A 20,164-nucleotide genomic window follows, 5' to 3' on the forward strand; every position below is an offset into this window, starting at 1 on the left:
CATCAAAAAAAGAAAACTATAGGGCAAAACCGCTGATGAATATTGATGCAGAAATCCTCAACACAATACTAACAAACCAAATTCAACAATACGTTAGAAAGAATCATCATCATGACCAAGTGAGATTTATCCCTGGGATGGAAGGATGGTTTAACATATGCAAATTAATGTATGTGATAAATCATATCAATGGAATGATAGATAAAAACCATATAATCATTTCAATTGATGCTGAAAAGCATTTAATAAATCTCAGTGTGTCATCATGATACAAACGCTCAAAACACCAGTGAAAGAAGGAACATACTTCAATGTAATAAAGCCATATACCACATACCCACAGCCAGTATTGAAGTGCCTCATTGTCTGGGGTAACACCCAGAGTTCTTGGACTCACAGCCAAGGAAATCAAGGACATGGGCACACCAAGAGTGAGGTGTAGAGCAGAAAGTTAATAGGAGAAACAAAGAGAACAGCTTTCTACTGCAGAGAGGGGTCCCAGAAAAAAACAGTTGCCATCCTGCAATGAAATACAGGGGTTTTTATAGATGAGCTAGTGGGGAGGCTGTATCTGATCACCCACATAGGGTACAAACAACCGGTTAGGACCAGGTGTACCATCTGCATAGGGTGTGAATCTCTGGCAGCCCCAACCCTAATCTTTTATTATGCAGGCGGGTCCTCAGCCTGGGCTACTCCATGTTGCTCATTTCCTTCTTACCGTGCATGTGCTAAAAAAGGGGAGGTGGAAAGCCCATGGTGGACATGCCTGGCCCCACGTGGCCTTATCTATCTGTGCAGCTGTTGGCATCCCACTATGAAAGCTTCCAGCTTCCTATCTATCTATGATAGAAAATCAATGTACCAACATTTTATCTCCATGTACCATCTCAAACACAGGATTTAAACGTTCAAAAAAGGTTCAATTCTCAGGACTATTAAAAGATCCAGAAACAAATTTAACAAAAATGTGCAAGGATTCTTTGCAGAGAACTGTAAAACTTTAATAAAAGAATGTTATCAGTCAAATATCCAGCATAACAATAACATTCTTCGTTTCAGTCTTCATTTTTCTTGGTGTACACCTATGGTTGCGCATCACCTAGAACATAAATATAAAATTAGGACCCGTTATCAGATTTTTATTCATATGACACTAGCGGTATACAACTACCATGTTGATGAACTAATATCAGAACCCTGAGGGTGACCCTTTAGCCGACATCCAGTTAGCCTCTGAATAAACTCAGGCATATTAACAATATTTTTAATTCATGGCACTTTTTCTAGTAGAATAAGGAAACAAAGAGACTATTCAACTTCAGAATGAATTCAATCAAGTGAATCTATTTGTATGTATAAGTGGAAAGCAAAAAACAAACAAACAAAAAAAACCGCATATACTTTCAATGAAAATTCAGTGAAACAAAACCCCAAGGGAAAAGGTATTTTTAAAGTATCATTTAAATATTTTGATATAAAATAACACTTGAATACAGAATATGTTTAGAACTCCCTAAGTGAAGGAAATAGAAAAGTCAGTATTACATTTGTTTTGTGTCTCTTGTGAAAAAGTGTAAAAACGTTACTTTGGACTAGTTTAGCCATTATGCAGTTGCTTTAAGTAGGGCGAACATTTGTCACTACTTTCACCGGAACTCCTGCCTCTTTACATGCCTAAAGGCAGTTCATTTCATACAGTAAACTGAATACCCACGCTAGCTGTAAGCCATTACCATCACAGTTAACATCACAAAATAAACTGATGCTTATTATAAACACGTTACATATTTGTTAAAAACAGGCCTCTATAAAAATATCGGAAACTTACTGGCTGTTGGTTAAATCACTTACATACAAAGGTGAGAACATGTTTTCAAATCTTTTTTTAAAAATGACACATAAAATCGTATATATTTATCACGTATAACATGAAGCTTTAAAATATATATACACATTGTGAAATGGCTACATCAAGCTAATTAACATCTGCATTACTTCAAATAGCTGTGAAGACACTCGGTATCTACTCTCTTAGCATGTTTCATATCTTTCACATCATAATCCAATTAACTTTGACCCAATTTTTCTCCATCTCTTGAAGTCCTGGCCTCAAGTGATCCTTCTGCCTCGGCCTCCCAAAGTGCTGGAATTAAAACCATGAGCCAGCACACCTGGCGCTCTATCTCTAATAGTGTGCAAGGCAGCCATTTGGGGTGTAAACTACCTTCAAAGAATCTTTAGACATGAAGTAAGATATTAAAGTAGCACTAATTTTACCTCTGTGTCACAAAAATATAATATTGTGAAAACAGACACCCTATAGTTTGCATCTTAATTGAACAACATACCTGCTTCCAGCACTTTAGTGGGATCAAAAGTGGGCAGAGTCCCCTCCCTGACATCAGGACCATCTCCAGGCTCATCCTCTATCTTAAGCAGAGCCAGTTCCTGTTGAAAAGCTTCCACGTCAGGCCCTTAAAAGATAAAAAGGTCATCAGTTTACAAATTAAAACATGAACTATGAACGAGGAAATGATAATGTTTATTCCCTCATCATTATGAAATAAAAACCTGTAGGCTAATTATTTCAGGAGTCTGTTGCCAGGAAAACAGGAAAGCAGAGATGTTCAAACATCACCTTTTCCTTTCCCAAGGCTGGCCCTAGACAACTTACTTGCCCCTTTTGTACTCATTTGTTCTTATTCTTATCACATTAAATCAGTGATTTGTTTGAGTCAGTCTGACTAGACTATGAGCTTTAGGCTACAGTTTGGCACTGACGTTTCCAGCATTAGTAACATGGCATGAGGAAGCATTAATAAATGTGTATTAAAAAGTTTCTTAAAAAATACATGGGACGTCCACAGATGGCAGACTGGGAAGCTACAAGGAGCCATTCTTCCACAGAAACAAAAAAAACAAAACAAAACAAAACAAAACAAAAAACAGAAAATGGCTGAGCAAACCATACAGCAGCTCTGGAAAACACTCACAGGCTTATGACAACCATGCAAGTACCCAATCAATAAAAAACCTCTGTCAAAATGGTAGGAAAGTTTTGTGGCTTTTTATGTGTCCTTGTCCCACCCCTCCCCACAGCAGCAGCAGGAAACGTTTAAGATTCCTTCCTAATGTTTTCTGGCCTCCTGTTACTGGTATGTCATAAAATATAATGCATAAATATACCTCCACCACCCACAAGCATTATTCTCCACTCTCCCTTCACCTTGAACAGCAGGTGCTCCTTCATTTTCGATCTCCCCACTAGGTGCAATACCCTGATTCTCAGTTGGTGCTTCCTCTTCTTGACGTTTTTCCTCAGTGGGCTGCTGGACCTAAGGGTGTAAGTGTGTGTGTGAATAAAAACTCAATAATATAAACACACAAATGCATATGTGCATCGAATCATAAATCTATTCTTCGAACAGACATATATATATACAGAGAGAGAGAGAGAGAGAGAGAGAGAAATAATCCATATCCATACAGGTAACACCAGAATATAATATTTCTGAACCAAAGTTTCCTTCATGAGATGTCATCATCATTTTTTATCAGCAAGGAACCCCTGGACCAGTGCATGCACACTAGTTCAATTATATTTTGTAAAATAAATTGTGTTAATAGAAAACATCAAATGTTAAAGGACTCACAATCACAGATTCAACCGGCTGGGAAGACTCTTGTTCATTTCCTCTTTCTGAGGATTGGGATCTTGTTCTTACATGCTCACTCATATTTCCCACTGAAAACAGAATATTGTTATTTGGAAAAAGTGTGTAAGAACGTAGCTACATATATGAACATTCCATGGCAAAATGGTGATTTGTACTTTTAAAATTTTGAATTTATCTTAATTTTGAAACTATTTTCAAACTAATTCACAGAGCAATGATAAGTACTCATGCTTTGCAATCAAACTAAGGACAGATTTGTTTGTATCACAGTTGAAGAGGCACAGAAATCACCTTAACGCCATAGCAAAAGACAGAAGACATTCCTGAGTTTTGGTTTCACAATCAGACTCTCCATCATGAAGACATTTAGGAAAAAATGGGCAGAGAATTGAAACTGAAATGACTACTGCTTTCATACCACTCTGATTTGCTAGGCCCATTTCACCCCCACACCCTTCCCAAAATCGAGTCTTGCTGGAAAGCACAGCCTCACCCATTCCTTCCCATGACGTTCACAGCGGAGGTGAAAAATTGTGAAACACAGTAAACGTTATGCTCCTCACGGGACACCTTTGCCAGGCACTCTACAGACCTCAGGGCCGCAGTCACCAGCCCACAGCGTTCCCAGTTCCCAGGCCCCTTCCTTACTGAACACGCTGTCCCTTTCCGCGCCCCTACCTAGGAGTGTAGAAACTGTCCTGTCTCAGAGGGTTCCAGGAGTTTCCGGGACTCAGACACCTCTAACAGCACCCGCAGCACTCGCCCCATCTTCAAGTGATCCCTCCCCTCTGCGGCCCACCTTCCTCCCTCGTCCCAGCCCAGCCACAATAACGAGTCCCACGGTGGCATTGCGACCTGGGTGGAGCCGGACGAGGCCCTTTTCCCTCAGAAGCCACGGACTGTGCTGCAGGACCTGTCCAAAGCCAGCTGGCTCCTCCACACATTCACTCACAACTAATTTCCCAGGAAGACCGGTCTGTGGACCTACCGGCTGCGTCTCAATCAGTGAGAAAGAATCAAGATGGCGGAAAGAATGAAGACACAACCTCTGCCTGCAGAAATCTGCGTGGACAGAAGGTGGGGAGCAAGGCGCATGCGCAACAACAGACACGCGTAGCAACAGACATGCGCAGCAACAGGTCTGTGCAGCATGCGCACTGAGGGGGGCATTCGCCTGGTGACTGAAGTTTTTGTGACTGAAGTTCTCCTGTCTCTGTGGAGAACCTAAACCACCAGTGCTCCTGAAATCGAAAATGAACTTGGAAAGCACTTTTCTTTTTCTCCCGCCCAACCTTTCTTTCCCTTCTAGTGGCTTTGGAGAATATGAGCCCCAGCTTACTCTAATAATGTGTTTCAGAAAAATTCACCATCACAGAAATAAATCTTAAATATTTTAATACCTGTTTTATATACGCTTCCAGAAATCATTTTCTTGCCTCCTTCACGAGTTTGCTGTCATGCTTGCAGTGGTGTTATCCACTCCAATACGATAAGACATTCATAGTTTTTGGTTGCATTATTGTACGTTCAAAATCATTGATCCAGCTGGACAACATTAAAGTGGTAGGAACTCAACCTTAGTTGTTGAATCCCTGTTTCACCCACTGTTTTGAAATGGCTCTTTTATCATCGCCTACATCCCCACTCAATTTTGTATGTAACTCTCTTCTTTTAATTTTCTTCCATTGAGTTGTTTATACCTGTACCACTACTGCAGTATTTTAATTGCTGTAGCTTAATGGTATTTAAAATGTGAAGTAATGCTTGCCCTCCCTCACTGATTTCTCCTTTTCTATCAATTCTGACACGTTGGTCTTTCAGATGAACTGCAGAATCATTTGATCAGGTGCTAAAATATTCCTGTTGAGATACTAGTTACCATTTTTATATCACATGCTAACTCTGGGACAATAGCCATCTTTCTATTTTAGAATCTCTCAACAAACAAACAAAAAAAAAGCCACTCCTCAATTCCTCAAGTCTTTTAACATATCCCACACAATGACTGTGTTATTTGCTTCATATTACTTCTTCACCTTCAAATTAAATTTGTTCATGGGTATTTTTATTTTTCCATTCCATTGCTGACCCGTGTTTGCTTTTACTCCACTGTGTTTTTCACACAAGTCAAACAATCTCTGTTTTCAAACAATATGATTCCATACCTAGAAAATCCCAGACTCTCTGCCCAAAATCTGCTTGATCTTATAAACAACTTCAGGAAAGCTTCAAGATACAAAATTAATGTACAAAAACAGGAGCGTTTCTCTACACCAACTACCTTGAAGCTCAGAGCCAAATCAGAAACACAATCGCATTCACAATTGCCACAGAAAGAATAAAATACCTAGGAATACAGCTAACCAGGGAGGAGAACCATCTCTACTATGAGAACTACAAAACACTGCTCAAAGAAATCAGAGATGACACAAACAAACGGAAAAACATTCCATGCTCATGAACAGGAAGAATATTGTCAAAATGGCCAATCTGACCAAAGCAATTCATACATTCAGTGATATTCCTATTAAACTACCAATGACATTCCTCACGGAATTAGAAAAAAACAAACTACTTTAAAATTCATATGGAGCCAAAAAGGAGCCCAAATAGCCAAGGCAATCCTAAAGAAAAAGAATGAAGCCAAAGCATCATATTACTTGACTTCAGAGTATAATACAAGGCCATTGTAAATGAAACGGCATGGTATCAATACCAAAACAGTCACAAAGACCAATGAAATAGAATACACAGCCCAGAAATAATGCTGCACACCTCACGCCTATTACCATCTGATCTTCAACAAAGTTGACAAAAACAAGTAATGTAGACAGGACTCTCTATCCAATAAATGGTGCTATATGTAAAAGATTGAAACAGGACCACCTCTTATTAAGAAAAATTAACTAAAGGTGGATTCAGAAACTAAATGTAAAACCCAAATTCATAAAAATCCTGGAAGACCCAGGCATTCTCATCCTGGACGTAGGAAAGAGCAAAGATTTCATAATGAAGATGCCAAAAGCAGTTGCAACAAAAGCAAACATTGCCAAATGGAATGTAATGAAACTAAGAGCTCCTGCACAGCAAAAAAACAAAACAAAACAGAACAAAAAACAACGATCCACAGAGACAACACACAACACAGAGAATGGGAGAAACTATTTACAAACTATGCATCTATCTAAGGTCTCGTATCCACAATCTATAAAGAACTTAAAGAAACTTACAAAAAACAAAAACAAAAACAAAAAATAAAAAGACACGCCACGTGCGGTGCCTCACACTTCTAATCCCAGCACTTTCGAAGGCCAAGATGGGCAGATCACTGGAAGCTAGGATTTCGAGACCAGCCTGGCAAACATGAAAAACCCTGGCTCTACCATAAAATACAAACATTAGCTGGGAGAGGTGGTGCACGCCTGTAATCCCAGATAATAGCATGGCTGAGGCAGCAGAATAGCTTGAACCCAGGAAGTGGAGGTTGCAGTGAGTGGAGATCGTGCTACTGCTCTCCAGCCTGGGCAACAGACCGAGACTGCGTCTCAATAAACAAAACAAAACAGCCCATACCAGTAAAAAGTGGGCCAAGGACATGAACAGACACATTCAAAGGAAGACATGCATGAGGCCACAGCATATGAAATAAAGCTCAAAGTCACTGACCATTGGAGAAATACAATTCAAACCACAATGAGATATCATCTCACACCAGGCAGAATGGCTATTATTAAAAAGTAAAAAAATAAAATAGCAGATGCTGGTGACATTGTAGAGAAAAAGAAACACTTATTCACTGTTGGTGGAAGTGTAAATTAGTTCAACCATCGTGGGAAACAGTGTGCTGATTTCCCAGAGACCTAGGATATTATCCAGGAGAACTTGCCCAATCTAGCAAGACAGGACAACATTCAAATTCACGAAATACAGAGAACACTACTCTGTTGCTCCTTGGGAAGAGCAACCTGAAGACAACAATCATCAGATTCTTCAAGGTTGAAACAAAAGGAAAAATGTTAAGGGCAGCCACAGAGAAAGGTCAGGTTACCTACGAAGGAGAGCCCATCAGACTAACAGCGGATCTCTCTACAGAAACCCTACAAGCCAGAAGAGAGTGGGGGCCGATATTCAACATTCATAAAGAAAAGAATTTCAACCCGGAATTTCATACCCAGCAAAACTAAGCTTCATAAAGGAAGGAGAAACAAAATCCTTTCCAGGACAGCAAATGCTGAGAGAGTTTGTCACCGTCAGGCCTGCCTTACAAGAGCTCCTGAAGGAAGCACTAAATATGAAAAGGAAAAACCAGTACCAGCCACTGAAAAACAAACAGAAATATAAAGACAATGACACTATGAAGTGAAGACACTGCATCAACTAATGTGCAAAGTAACCAGCTAGCATCATGATGACAGGATCAAATTCACACATAACTATTAATCTTAAATGTGGAGACTGGCACATTGGATAAAATGTCAAGACCCATCGGTGTGATACATACAGAAGATCCATCTCACGTGCAAAGGACACACAGGCTCAAAATAAAGGGATGGAGGAATATTGACCAAGAAAATTGAAAGCAAAAAAAAAGCAGGGGTTGAAATCCCAGTCTCTGATAAAACAGACTTTAAATCAACAAAATACAAAATTAGCTTGGCATGGTGGTGCATGCCTGTAATCCCAGCTACTAGTGTGGCTGAGGCAGGAGAATCACTTCAAACAGGGAGGCAGAGGTTGCAGTGAGCGGAGACCATGCAACTGCACTCCAGCCTGGGCAACAGACTGAGACTCTATCTCAGAAAACAAAACAAAACAAAAAATAATACCATTGAAAAGTGGCCCAAGGACATGAACAAACACATTTTTAAAAAGACATGCAGACGGCCAACAAGCATATGAAATAAAGTTCAAAGCCACTGATCATTAGAGAAGTGCAATTCAAGCCACAAGGATATATCATCTCCCACCAATCAGAATGGCTATTATTAAAAAGTAAAAAATAAAATAAAATTTAAAAAATAACAGGTGCTGGTGATGTTGTGGAGAAAAAGAAACACTTAATCACTGTTGGTGGAAGTGTACATTAGTTCAACCATTGTGGGAAACAGTGTGCTCATTCCCCAGCGACCTAAAAACAGAACTACCATTCGATCCAAGCAATCCCATTACTGGGTATACAGTCAAAGGGATATAAACTGTTCTGTTATAAAGACACATGCACACATATGTTCACTGCAGCACTATTCACAATACCAAAGACATGGAATCAACCAAAAAGCCCATCAATGGTAGACTGGATAAAGCAAATGTAGTACATATATACCACGGAATAGTATACAGCCATAAAAACGAATGACACTATCTCTGTTGCTGGAATAAGGATGGAGCTGGAGGTCATTATACTTAGCAAAGCAAAGCATGAACAGAAAAGTAAATACTGTATGTTCTCACTTATAAGGGGAGCTAAAAATGAGAAAAAATCAACACACAGAGGAGAACAACAGACACTGGGGCCTACCAAAGACTGGAGGATGGGAGGAGGGAGAGGATCAGGAAAAATAGCTCATGAGTACCAGGCTTAATACCTGGGTGACAAAATAATCTGTACAACAAACCCCCATGACACAAGTTCACTTGCATGACAAACCTGCACCACATGTATGTCTGAACTTAAAAGATACAAAAAGAATAAGAAAAAATAGATTTCAAAACAAAAACTTTGAGAAGAGACTAAAAGGTCACTATATAATAATAAAGGGGTCAATTCATCAAGAGGATATTAACAATTTTAAATACATATGCACGCAACACTTGAGCACCCAGATATATAAAACAAATGCAATTAGAGCTAGAGAGAGAGATAGGCCCCAATAAAATAATAGATGGAGACTTCAGCACCCCACATTCAGTATTGGACAGATCTGCCAAACAGAAACTCAACAACAACAATAACAACAAAAACAAACAAACAAACAAAAAAAAAACAGAGTTAATCTGCACTACAGACACATAGATCTAATAGATATTTACAGAACATTTCATCCAACGGCCACAGAATACACATTCTTTTCCCCAGCACATGGATCATTCTCAAGGACAAGACCATATGTTAGGTCTCAAAACATTAAAAAAAAAAAAACAAAAAAAAAAAACCTGAAATAATATCATGGATCTTGTCAGACCACAGTGGCATAAAACTAGAAATTAGTAACAAGAGGAATTTTGGAAACTATACAAATACATGAAAACTGAATAGGGGAAGCTCGAGCTGTTGTGGGGTCCGTGCGGGAGTCGGGGTGGCAGAGCCATGGTCGGGCAACTGAGCGAGGGGGCCATTGCGACCATCATGCAGCAGGGGGATACATCCATAAAGCCCATCCTCCAAGTCATCAACATCCCTCCCATTACTATGGGGAATAGTCCTCCATGTTATCGACTGCTTGTGAGTGATGGATTGAACCCTCTATCCTCTTTCATGTTGGCAACACAGTTGAACCCCCTTGTGGAGCAAGAACAACTGTCCAGCAACTGTGTTTGCCAGATTAACTGATTTATCGTGAACACTTTGAAAGACGGAAGGAGAGTAGTTATTTTGATGGAATTAGAAGTTTTGAAGTCAGCTGAAGTAGTTGGAGTAAAGATTGGCAATCCAGTGCCCTATAATGAAGGACACGGGCAGCCACAAGCAGCTCCTCCAGTGTCAGAAGGCAGCCCAGCGGCAAGCAGCAAGCCCCAGCAATAGCACGGAAGCTCCGGAGCGGGTTCCACTGTTTCTAAGGCTTATGGTGCTTCAAAGACATTTGGAAAAGCTGGAGGTCCCAGCCTGTCAAACACTTCTGGGGGAACACAGTCCAAAGTGGTGCCCATTGCCAGCCTCACTCCTTACCAGTTCAAGTGGACTATTTGTGCTCATGTTACCAACAAAAGTCAGATCTGTACCTGGAGCAACTCCCGAGGGGAAGGGAAGCGTTTCTCTCTGGAACTGGTTGATGAAAGTGGTGAAATCAGAGCTACAGCTTTCAACGAGGAAGTGGACAAGTTCTTTCCCCTTATTGAAGTGAACAAGGTGTATTATTTCCCAAAAGGCACCCTGAAGATTGCTAACAAACAGTTCACAGCTGTTAAAAATGACTTCGAGATGACCTTCAATAACGAGACTTCCGTCATGCCCTGTGAAGACGGCCATCATTTACCTATGGTTCAGTTTGATCTCACGGGGATTGATGACCTCGAGAACAAGATGAAAGACTCACTTGTAGAAATCATGGGGATCTGCAAGAGCTACGAAGATGCCACTAAAATCACAGTGAGGTCTAACAACAGAGAGGTTGCGAAGAGGAATATCTACTTAATGGACACATCCGGGAAGGTGGTGACTGCTACGCTGTGGGGGGAAGATGCTGATAAATTTGATGGTTCTAGGCAGCCCGTATTGGCTATCAAAGGAGCCAGAGTCTCTGATTTCGGTGGACGGAGCCTCTCCGTGCTGTCTTCAAGCACTATCATTGCGAATCCTGACATCCCGGAGGCCTGTAAGCTTCGTGGTTGGTTTGACGCAGGACAAGCCTTAGACGGTGTTTCCATCTCTGATCTAAAGAGCGGCAGTGTTGGAGGGGGCAACACCAACTGGAAAACCTTGTACGAGGTCAAATTCGTGAACCTGGGCCAAAGCAACAAGCCGGACTACTTCGGTTCTGTGGCCACAGTGGTGTATCCTCGCAAAGAGAACTGCATGTACCAAGCCTGCCTGACTCAGGACTGCAATAAGAAAGTGATTGATCAACAGAACGGATTGTACCGCTGTGAGAAGTGCGACACCGAATTTCCCAATTTCAAGTACCACATGATCCTGTCAGTAAATATTGCAAGAGATTATTTTCAAGAGAATCAGTGGGTGACTTGTTTCCAGGAGTCTGCTGAAGCTATCCTTGGACAAAATGCTGCTTATCTTGGGGATTTAAAAGATAAGAATGAACAGGCATTTGAAGAAGTTTTCCAGAATGCCAACTTCCGATCTTTCATATTCAGAGTCAGGGTCAAAGTAGAGACCTACAACGAAGAGTCTCGAATTAAGGCCACTGTGATGGACGTGAAGTTGGTGGACTACAGAGAGTACGGCCGAAGGCTGGTCCTGAGCATCAGGAGAAGCGCGTCGATGTGAAGAGAGCAGTGCCGACTGGGCAGAAGTTTGCAAATAAAGAGCCAGAATAGAATCGATTTCCTCCCACCTCTGTGTGACGATCCCATGTTGGCTACTCAGCACAGAAGCTCTCTATGGTGGACTAAGCAATTTCCTCTCTTGTGTACATCTCAGAACCCATCAGTAGGCAAAGGAAAATATGTGCGGGTGGCTGTGGTGTAGACCGTGTCAGGCCTACGGAGTTAGCCAGTGGTTAGTGTAAGACCAGTCACTCCCTCTGCCTTCAGGCTTTTGTAAATTTCATTATCATCAAGCAGGAATTATGTCATAAGTCACTGACCCTAACTGCAGACCATGAAGTAAATTATGTAACAAGGTTTTTCCTGCTCCAGCAGTGACCCCCCAACCTCACAACTTGGGTTCTTCTCAGCAGGGAGAGCTGAGAAGCGTTTGTGGGCACCTGGGTATTTTAGTAACTGTGTCTTCCTAGAATTCAAAGGCTCTCTCTTTCTAGAGGTGCTACATAGTTGTTAATGCTTGGAATGGCAATAGGGTAGAATTATTAATCAAAGGCATCTCTTTTATATCTGAAGAGTATCCTTCCTTCAGGGTTTAATAGACTGAGTCAGATGGGTCTGATATTAATCAAAATTGTCTCTTCTGAGGACTGCTGATAAGCATTAACTTGCTGTCCCCTAGGGAAATCCAAGCGACTACAAAGCGTTTCTTTAGTTTTCATTTCAATTAATGTTGCATTTCACTTGGTGAATGCATACTTTTTCTACCTGTACATATTCCTGGCATTCGTATATTTTGTTTTTTTGACTAAAGCTACGTTACATGGAAAGGATTTTGAAGCCTTTTGTTTCCCTTGCTTTGTTTTAATAAACAGTATATACTTTGCTTGTGGAAAAAAAAAAGGAAACTGAATAATCTGATCCTGAATGAATAATGGGTCAATGAAGAAGCTAAGAAGGAAATTAAAAAATTTATTGAAACAAATGACGATGGAAATACAACATACCAAAACCGATGGGATACAGCAAAAGCAGTACTCAGAAAGAGGTTTATAGCCATAAGTGCCTACAACAAAACAGGTAAAAACTTCAAATAAACAACATAATGATGCATCTTAAAGAGCTGCAAAGAAAGAGCAAACCAAACCAAAAATTAGAAGGAAAGAAATAATGAAGATTCCAGCAGAAATAAATGAAATTGAAATGAAAAAAACCACACAAAAGATCAATAACACAAAAAGTTGTCTTTTTAATAAGTTAACCCAAATTTACAAACCATTAGCCAAGCTAAGAAAAAAAGAGAGAAACCCAAATAAATAAAACCAGAAATGAAAAAGGATTTGGGAGGCTGAGGCAGGTGGATCACTTGAGGCCGGGACCTCAAGACCAACCTGGCCAATATGGCAAACTGCATCTCTACTAAAAATAAAAATAATTAACCAGGTATGGTGGTAGGCGCCTGTAATTCCACCTACTAGGGTGGCTGAGGCAAGAGAATTGCTGGAACCCTGGAGGTGGAGGTTCTAGTGAGCTGAGACTCTGCTATTACACTCAAGCATGAGGACAAAAGGAGACTCTGTCTCGAGAAAAAAGAAAAAAAGAAAGAAAAGAAAAAAGAAAAATATGAAAAAGAAATGAAAAACAAGATGTTACAAAACTGATGCTGCAAAAATTCAAAGGATCATAACTGGCTCCTATGAGAAACTCCATACCTATAAATTGGAAAATCTAGAAAAAATGGACTAATTCCTAGATACATACAACCTCTCAAGACTGAACCAGGAACAAATCCATAACCTGAACAGACCAATAACAAGCAACAAGATCAAAGCCATAATAAAAGTCTTCCAGTAAAGAAACGCCTGGACCTGATGGCTTCACTACTGAATTCTACCCAACGTTTAAAGAAGGACTAATACCAATTCTACTCAAACTACTTTGAAAAACAGAAGAGGAGGGAATAGTTCTAAACTCATTCTATGAGGCCAGTATTACCCTGATACCAAAACCAGACGAAGACACATCAAAAAAAGAAACTACAGGGCAAAACCGCTGATGAATATTGATGCAGAAATCCTCAACACAATACTAGCAAATCAAATTCAACAATACATTAGAAAGAATCATCATCATGACCAAGTGAGATTTATCCCTGGGATGGAAGGATGGTTTAACATATGCAAATTAATGTATGTGATAAATCATATCAATGGAATGATAAAAACCATATAATCATTTCAATTGATGCTGAAAAGCATTTAATAAATCTCAGTGTGTCATCATGATACAAATGCTGAAAACACCAGTGAAAGAAGGAACATACTTCATTGTAATAAAAGTCATATACCACAGATCCACAGCTAGTATTGAAGTGCCTCATTGTCTGGGGTAACACCCAGAGTTCTTGGACTCACAGCCGAGGAAATCAAGGACATGGGCACACCAAGAGTGAGGTGTAGAGCAGAAAGTTAATAGGAGAAACAAAGAGAACAGCTTTCTACTGCAGAGAGGGGTCCCAGAAAAAAACAGTTGCCATCCTGCAATGAAATACAGGGGTTTTTATAGATGAGCTAGTGGGGAGGCAGTATCTGACCACCCACATAGGGTACAAACAACCGGTTAGGACCAGGTGTACCACCTGCATAGAGTGTGAATCTTTGGCAGCCCCCACCCTAATCTTTTATTATGCAGGCGGGTCCTCAGCCTGGGCTACTCCATGTTGCTCATTTCGTTCTTACTGTGCATGTGCTAAAAAAGGGAAGGTGGAAAGCCCATGGTGGACATGCCTGGCCCCACGTGGCCTTTTCTATCTGTGCAGCTGTTGGCATCCCACTATGAAAGCTTCCAGCTTCCTATCTATCTATGATAGAAAATCAATGTACCAACATTTTATCTCTATGTACCATCTCAAACACAGGATTTAAACGTTCAAAAAAATTACAATTCTCAAGACTATTAAAGATCCAGAAACAAATTTAACAAAAACATGCAAGGATTCTTTGCAGAAAACTGAAAAACTTTAATAAAAGAATGTTATCAGTCAAATATCCAGCATAACAATAACATTCTTCGTTTCAGTCTTCATTTTTCTTGGTGTAAACCTATGGTTGCACATCACCTATAACATAAATATAAAATTAGGACCTGTTACCAGATTTTTATTCATATGACACTAGAGGTACACAACTACCGTGTTCATGAACCAATATCAGAACCCTGAGGGTGACCCTTCAGCCTACAACCAGATAGCCTCTGAATATACTCTGAAGGTAGACTTCCAGGCATATTAACAATATTTTTAATTCATGCCACTTTTTCTAGTAGAATAAGAAAACAAAGAGACTGTTCAACTTCAGAATGAATTCAATCAAGTGAATCTATTTGTGTGTATAAGTGGAAAGCAAAAAAACAAAGAAAAAAAACGCATATACATTCAATGAAAATTCAACGAAACAAAATCCAAAGGGAAAAAGATATTTTTAAAGTATCATTTAAACATTTTAATATGAAATAACACTCTGAACACAGAATATATTTAGAACTCCCTAAGTGAAGGAAATAGAAAAGTCAGTATTACATTTGTTTTGTGTCTCTTGTGAAAAAGTGTAAAAACGTTACTTTGGACTAGTTTAGCCATTATGCAGTTGCTTTAAGTAGGGTGAACATTTGTCACTATTTTCACCAGTACTCCTGCCTCTTTACATGCCTAAAAGCAGTTCAGTTTATACAGTAAACTGAATACCCACGCTAGCTGTAAGCCATTACCATCACAGTTAACATCACAAAATAAACTGATGCTTATTATAAACATGTTACATATTTGTTAAAAACAGGCCTCTATAAAAATATCTGCAAATTATTGGCTGTTGGTTAAATGACTTTACATTCAAAAGTCACAACATGTTTTCATATCTTTTTTTAAAAATGACACATAAAATCGAATATATTTATCACATATAACATGATGCTTTAAAATATATATTCACATTGTGAAATGGCTACATCAAGCTAATAGTATCTGCATTACTTCAAATAGCTGTGAAGACACTCGATATCTACTCTCTTAGCATGTTTCATGAATCTTTCATATCATAATCCAATTAACTTTGACCCAATTTTTCTCCATCTCTTGAAGTCCTGGCCTCAAGTGATCCTTCGGCCTCGGCCTCCCAAAGTGCTAGAATTAAAACCATGAGCCAGCATACCTGGCCCTCTATCTCTGATAGTGTGTGAGGCAGCCATCTGGGATCTGAACTACCTTCAAAGAATCTTTAGACGTGAAATATGATATTAAAGTATCAGTAATTTTACCTCTGTGTCACACAAAATATAATATTGTGAAAATAGACACCCTATAGTTAGCATCTTAATTGAACAACATACCTGCTTCCAGCACTTTAGTGGGATCAAAAGTGGGCAGAGTCTCCTCCCTGACATCAGGACCATCTCCAGGCTCATCCTCTATCTTAAGCAGAGCCAGTGCCTGTTGAAAAGCTTCTACGTCGGGCCCTTAAAAGATAAAAAGGTCATCAGTTTACAAATTAAAACGTGAACTATGAACGAGGAAATGATAATGTTTATTCCCTCATCATTATGAAATAAAAACCTGTAGGCTAATTATTTCAGGAGTCTGTTGCCAGGAAAACAGGAAAGCAGAGATGTTCAAACATCACCCTTTCCTTTCCCAAGGCTGGCCCTAGACAACTTACTTGCCCCTTTTGTACTCATTTGCTCTTATTCTTATCACATTAAATCAGTGATTTGTTTGAGTCAGTCTGACTAGACTATGAGCTTTAGGCTACAGTTTGGCACTGACGTTTCCAGCACTTAGTAACATGGCATGAGGAAGCATTAATAAATGTGTATTAAAAAGTTTCTTAAAAAATACATGAGATGTCTGCAGATTTCAGACTAGGAAGCTACAAGGAGCCATTCTTCCACAGAAACATAAAATACAAAACAAACCAAAAAACAGGAAATGGCCGAGCAAACCAAACAGGAGCTCTGGAAAACACTCACAGGCTTATGACAACCATGCAAGTACCCAATCAATAAAAAGCCTCTGTCAAAATGGTAGGAAAGTTTTGTGGCTTTTTATGTGTCCTTGTCCCACCCCTCCCCACAGCAGCAGCAGGAAATGTTTAAGATTCCTTCTATTGTCTTCTGGCCTCCTGTTACTGGTATGTCATAAAATATAATGCATAAATATACCTCCACCACCCACAAGCATTATTCTCCACTCTCCCTTCACCTTGAACAGCAGGTGCTCCTTCATTTTCGATCTCCCCACTAGGTGCAATACCCTGATTTTCAGTTGGTGCTTCCTCTTCTTGACGTTTTTCCTCAGTGGGCTGCTGGACCTAAGGGTGTAAGTGTGTGTGTGAATAAAAACTCAATAATATAAATACACAAATGCATATGTGCATCGAATCATAAATCTAAAGATATTCTTCCAACAGACGTATATATGTGTGTGTGTGTGTGTGTATATATATATATACACACACACACACACCGGCGGGGGGGGAGAGAGAGAGAAATATCCATATCCATACAGGTAACACCAGAATATAATATTTCTGAACCAAAGTTTCCTTCATGAAATGCAATCATCATTTTTTTATCAGCATGGAACCCCTGGACCAGTGCATGTACACTAGCTCAAATATATTTTGTAAAATAAATTGTGTTAATAGAAAACATCAAATGTTAAAGGACTCACAATCACAGATTCAACCGGCTGGGAAGACTCTTGGTCATTTCCTCTTTCTGAGGATTGGGATCTTGTTCTTACATGCTCACTCATATTTCCCACTGAAAACAGAATATTGTTATTTGGAAAAAGTGTGTAAGAACTTAGCTATATATATGAACATTCCATGGCAAAATGGTGATTTGTACTTTTAAAAGTTTGAATTTATCTTAATTTTGAAACTATTTTCAAACTAATTCACAGAGCAATGATAAGTACTCATGCTTTGCAATCAAACTAAGGACAGATTTGTTTGTATCACAGTTGAAGAGGCACAGAAATCACCTTAACGCCATAGCAAAAGACAGAAGACATTCCTGAGTTTTGGTTTCACAATCAGACTCTCCATCATGAAGACATTTAGGAAAAAATGGGCAGAGAATTGAAACTGAAATGACTACTGCTTTCGTCCCACTCTGATTTGCTAGGCCCATTTCACCCCCACACCCTTCCCAAAATCGAGTCTTGCTGGAAAGCACAGCCTCACCCATTCCTTCCCATGACGTTCACAGCGGAGGTGAGAAATTGTGAAACAGAGTGAACGTTATGCTCCTCACGGGACACCTCTGCCAGGCACTCTACAGACCTCAGGGCCGCAGTCACCAGCCCACAGCGTTCCCAGTTCCCAGGCCCCTTCCTTACCGAACACGCTGTCCCTTTCCGCGCCCCTACCTAGGAGTGTAGAAACTGTCCTGTCTCAGAGGGTTCCAGGAGTTTCCCGGACTCAGACACCTCTAACAGCACCCGCAGCACTCGCCCCATCTTCACGCGATCCCTCTCCTCTGCGGCCCACCTTCCTCCCTTGTCCCAGCCCAGCCCCAAAGACAAGTCCCATGGTGGCATGGCGACCTAGGAGGAGCTGGACGATGACTGCAAGGCCCTTTTCCCTCAGAAGCCACGGACTGTGCTGCAGGACCTGTCCTAACGCTGGCTCCTCCACACATTCACTCACAACTAAATTCTCAGGAAGACCGCTCTGCGGACCTACCGGCTGCGTCTCAATCAGTGAGAAAGAATCAAGATGGCGGAAAGAATGAAGACACAACCTCTCCCTGCAGAGCTCTGCGTGGACAGAAGGTGGGCAGTAAGGCGCACAGGCAACAACAGACACGCGTAGCAACAGACATGCGCAGCAACAGGTCTGTGCAACATGCGCACTGAGGAGGGCATTCGCCTCCAGACTGAAGTTTTCCTGCCTCTGTGGAGAACCTAAACCAGCAGCGCTCCTAACATCGAAAATGAATTGCAAAGCACTTTTCTTTTTCTCCCGCCCAACCTTTCTTTCCCTTCCAGTGGCTTTGGAGAATATGAGCCCCAGCTTACTCTAATAATGTGTTTCAGAAAAATTCACCATCACAGAAATAAATCTTAAATATTTTAATACCTGTTTTATATACGCTTCCAGAAATCATTTTCTTGCCTCCTTCACGAGTTTGCTGTCATGCTTGCAGTGGTGTTATCCACTCTAATACGATAAGACATTCATAGTTCTTGGTTGCATTATTGTACGTTCAAAATCATTGATCCAGCTGGACAACATTAAAGTGGTAGGAACTCAACCTTAGTTGTTGAATCCCTGTTTCACCCACTGTTTTGAAATGGCTCTTTTATCATCACCTACATCCCCACTCAATTTTGTATGTAACTCTCTTCTTTTAATTTTCTTCCATTGAGTTGTTTATACCTGTACCACTACTGCAGTATTTTAATTGCTGTAGCTTAATGATAGTTGAAATGTGAAGTAATGCTTGCCCTCCCTCACTGATTTCTCCTTTTCTATCAATTCTGACACGTTGGTCTTTCAGATGAACTGCAGAATCATTTGATCAGGTGCTAAAATATTCCTGTTGAGATACTAGTTACTATTTTTATATTACATGTTAACTCTGGGACAATAGCCATCTATTTTAGAATCTCTCAATCAAAAAAAAAATAAAAGCCACTCCTCAATTCCTCAAGTCTTTTAACGTATCCCACACAATGACTGGGTTTTTTGCTACATATTAGTTCTTCACATTCAAATTAAATTTATTCATGGGCATTTTAATTTTTCCATTCCATTGCTGACACGTGTTTGCTTTTACTCCACTATGTTTTTCACGCAAGTGAAACAACCTCTGTTTGCAAACCATATGATTCCATACCTAGAAAATCCCGGACACTCTACCCAAAAGTTCCTTGATCTTATAAACAACTGCAGGAAATTTTCAGGATACAAAATTAATGTACCTAAAGCAGGAGCGTTTCTGTACACCAACTACCTTGAAGCTCAGAGCCAAATCAGAAGCACAATCCCATTCACAATTGCCACAAAAAGAATAAAATACCTAGGAATACAGCTTACTAGGGAGTAGAACAATCTCTGCTATGAGAACTACAAAACACTGCTCAAAGAAATCAGACATGACACAAACGGAAAATCATTCTATGCTTGTGAACAGGAAGAAGCAATATTTTCAAAATAGCCAAACTGATCAGAGCAATCTATAGATTCAATGGTGTTCCTACTAAACTATGAATGACATTCTATATGGAATTTGAAGAAAACTATTTTAAAATTCATATGGGATGGTTG

The 20,164-nt window shown here is 40.0% G+C and overlaps 1 protein-coding gene and 1 pseudogene across 4 annotated transcripts; one reads left to right on the plus strand and one right to left on the minus strand.

Annotated features, from left to right (window-relative positions):
* Positions 1–960: 960 nt before the first annotated feature.
* On the minus strand, positions 961–18,682 carry LOC105493759 (PAGE family member 2B). Of its 4 annotated transcripts, XM_071088572.1 has the most exons (8): positions 18,578–18,682; positions 17,560–17,651; positions 17,089–17,197; positions 16,221–16,346; positions 3,657–3,748; positions 3,230–3,338; positions 2,352–2,477; positions 961–1,102 (listed from the first exon to the last, which is right to left on the minus strand). In XM_071088572.1, the coding sequence occupies exons 2-8, from the start codon at positions 17,641–17,643 to the stop codon at positions 1,086–1,088; spliced, it is 663 nt and encodes a 220-aa protein (XP_070944673.1). In that variant the 5' UTR covers positions 17,644–17,651; positions 18,578–18,682; the 3' UTR covers positions 961–1,085. The 4 variants fall into 4 exon arrangements, with proteins under 4 accessions (XP_070944673.1, XP_070944674.1, XP_070944675.1 ...); XM_071088573.1 differs by lacking the exons at positions 16,221–16,346; positions 17,089–17,197; positions 17,560–17,651; positions 18,578–18,682 and adding an exon at positions 4,669–4,780; XM_071088574.1 differs by lacking the exons at positions 16,221–16,346; positions 17,089–17,197; positions 17,560–17,651; positions 18,578–18,682 and adding an exon at positions 4,536–4,554.
* LOC105493760 (replication protein A 70 kDa DNA-binding subunit pseudogene) lies at positions 9,985–11,873 on the plus strand (annotated as a pseudogene).
* Positions 18,683–20,164: the final 1,482 nt, after the last annotated feature.

This window comes from Macaca nemestrina, chromosome X (assembly GCF_043159975.1).
Source record: "Macaca nemestrina isolate mMacNem1 chromosome X, mMacNem.hap1, whole genome shotgun sequence".
NCBI classification, from domain to species: Eukaryota; Metazoa; Chordata; class Mammalia; order Primates; family Cercopithecidae; genus Macaca; species Macaca nemestrina.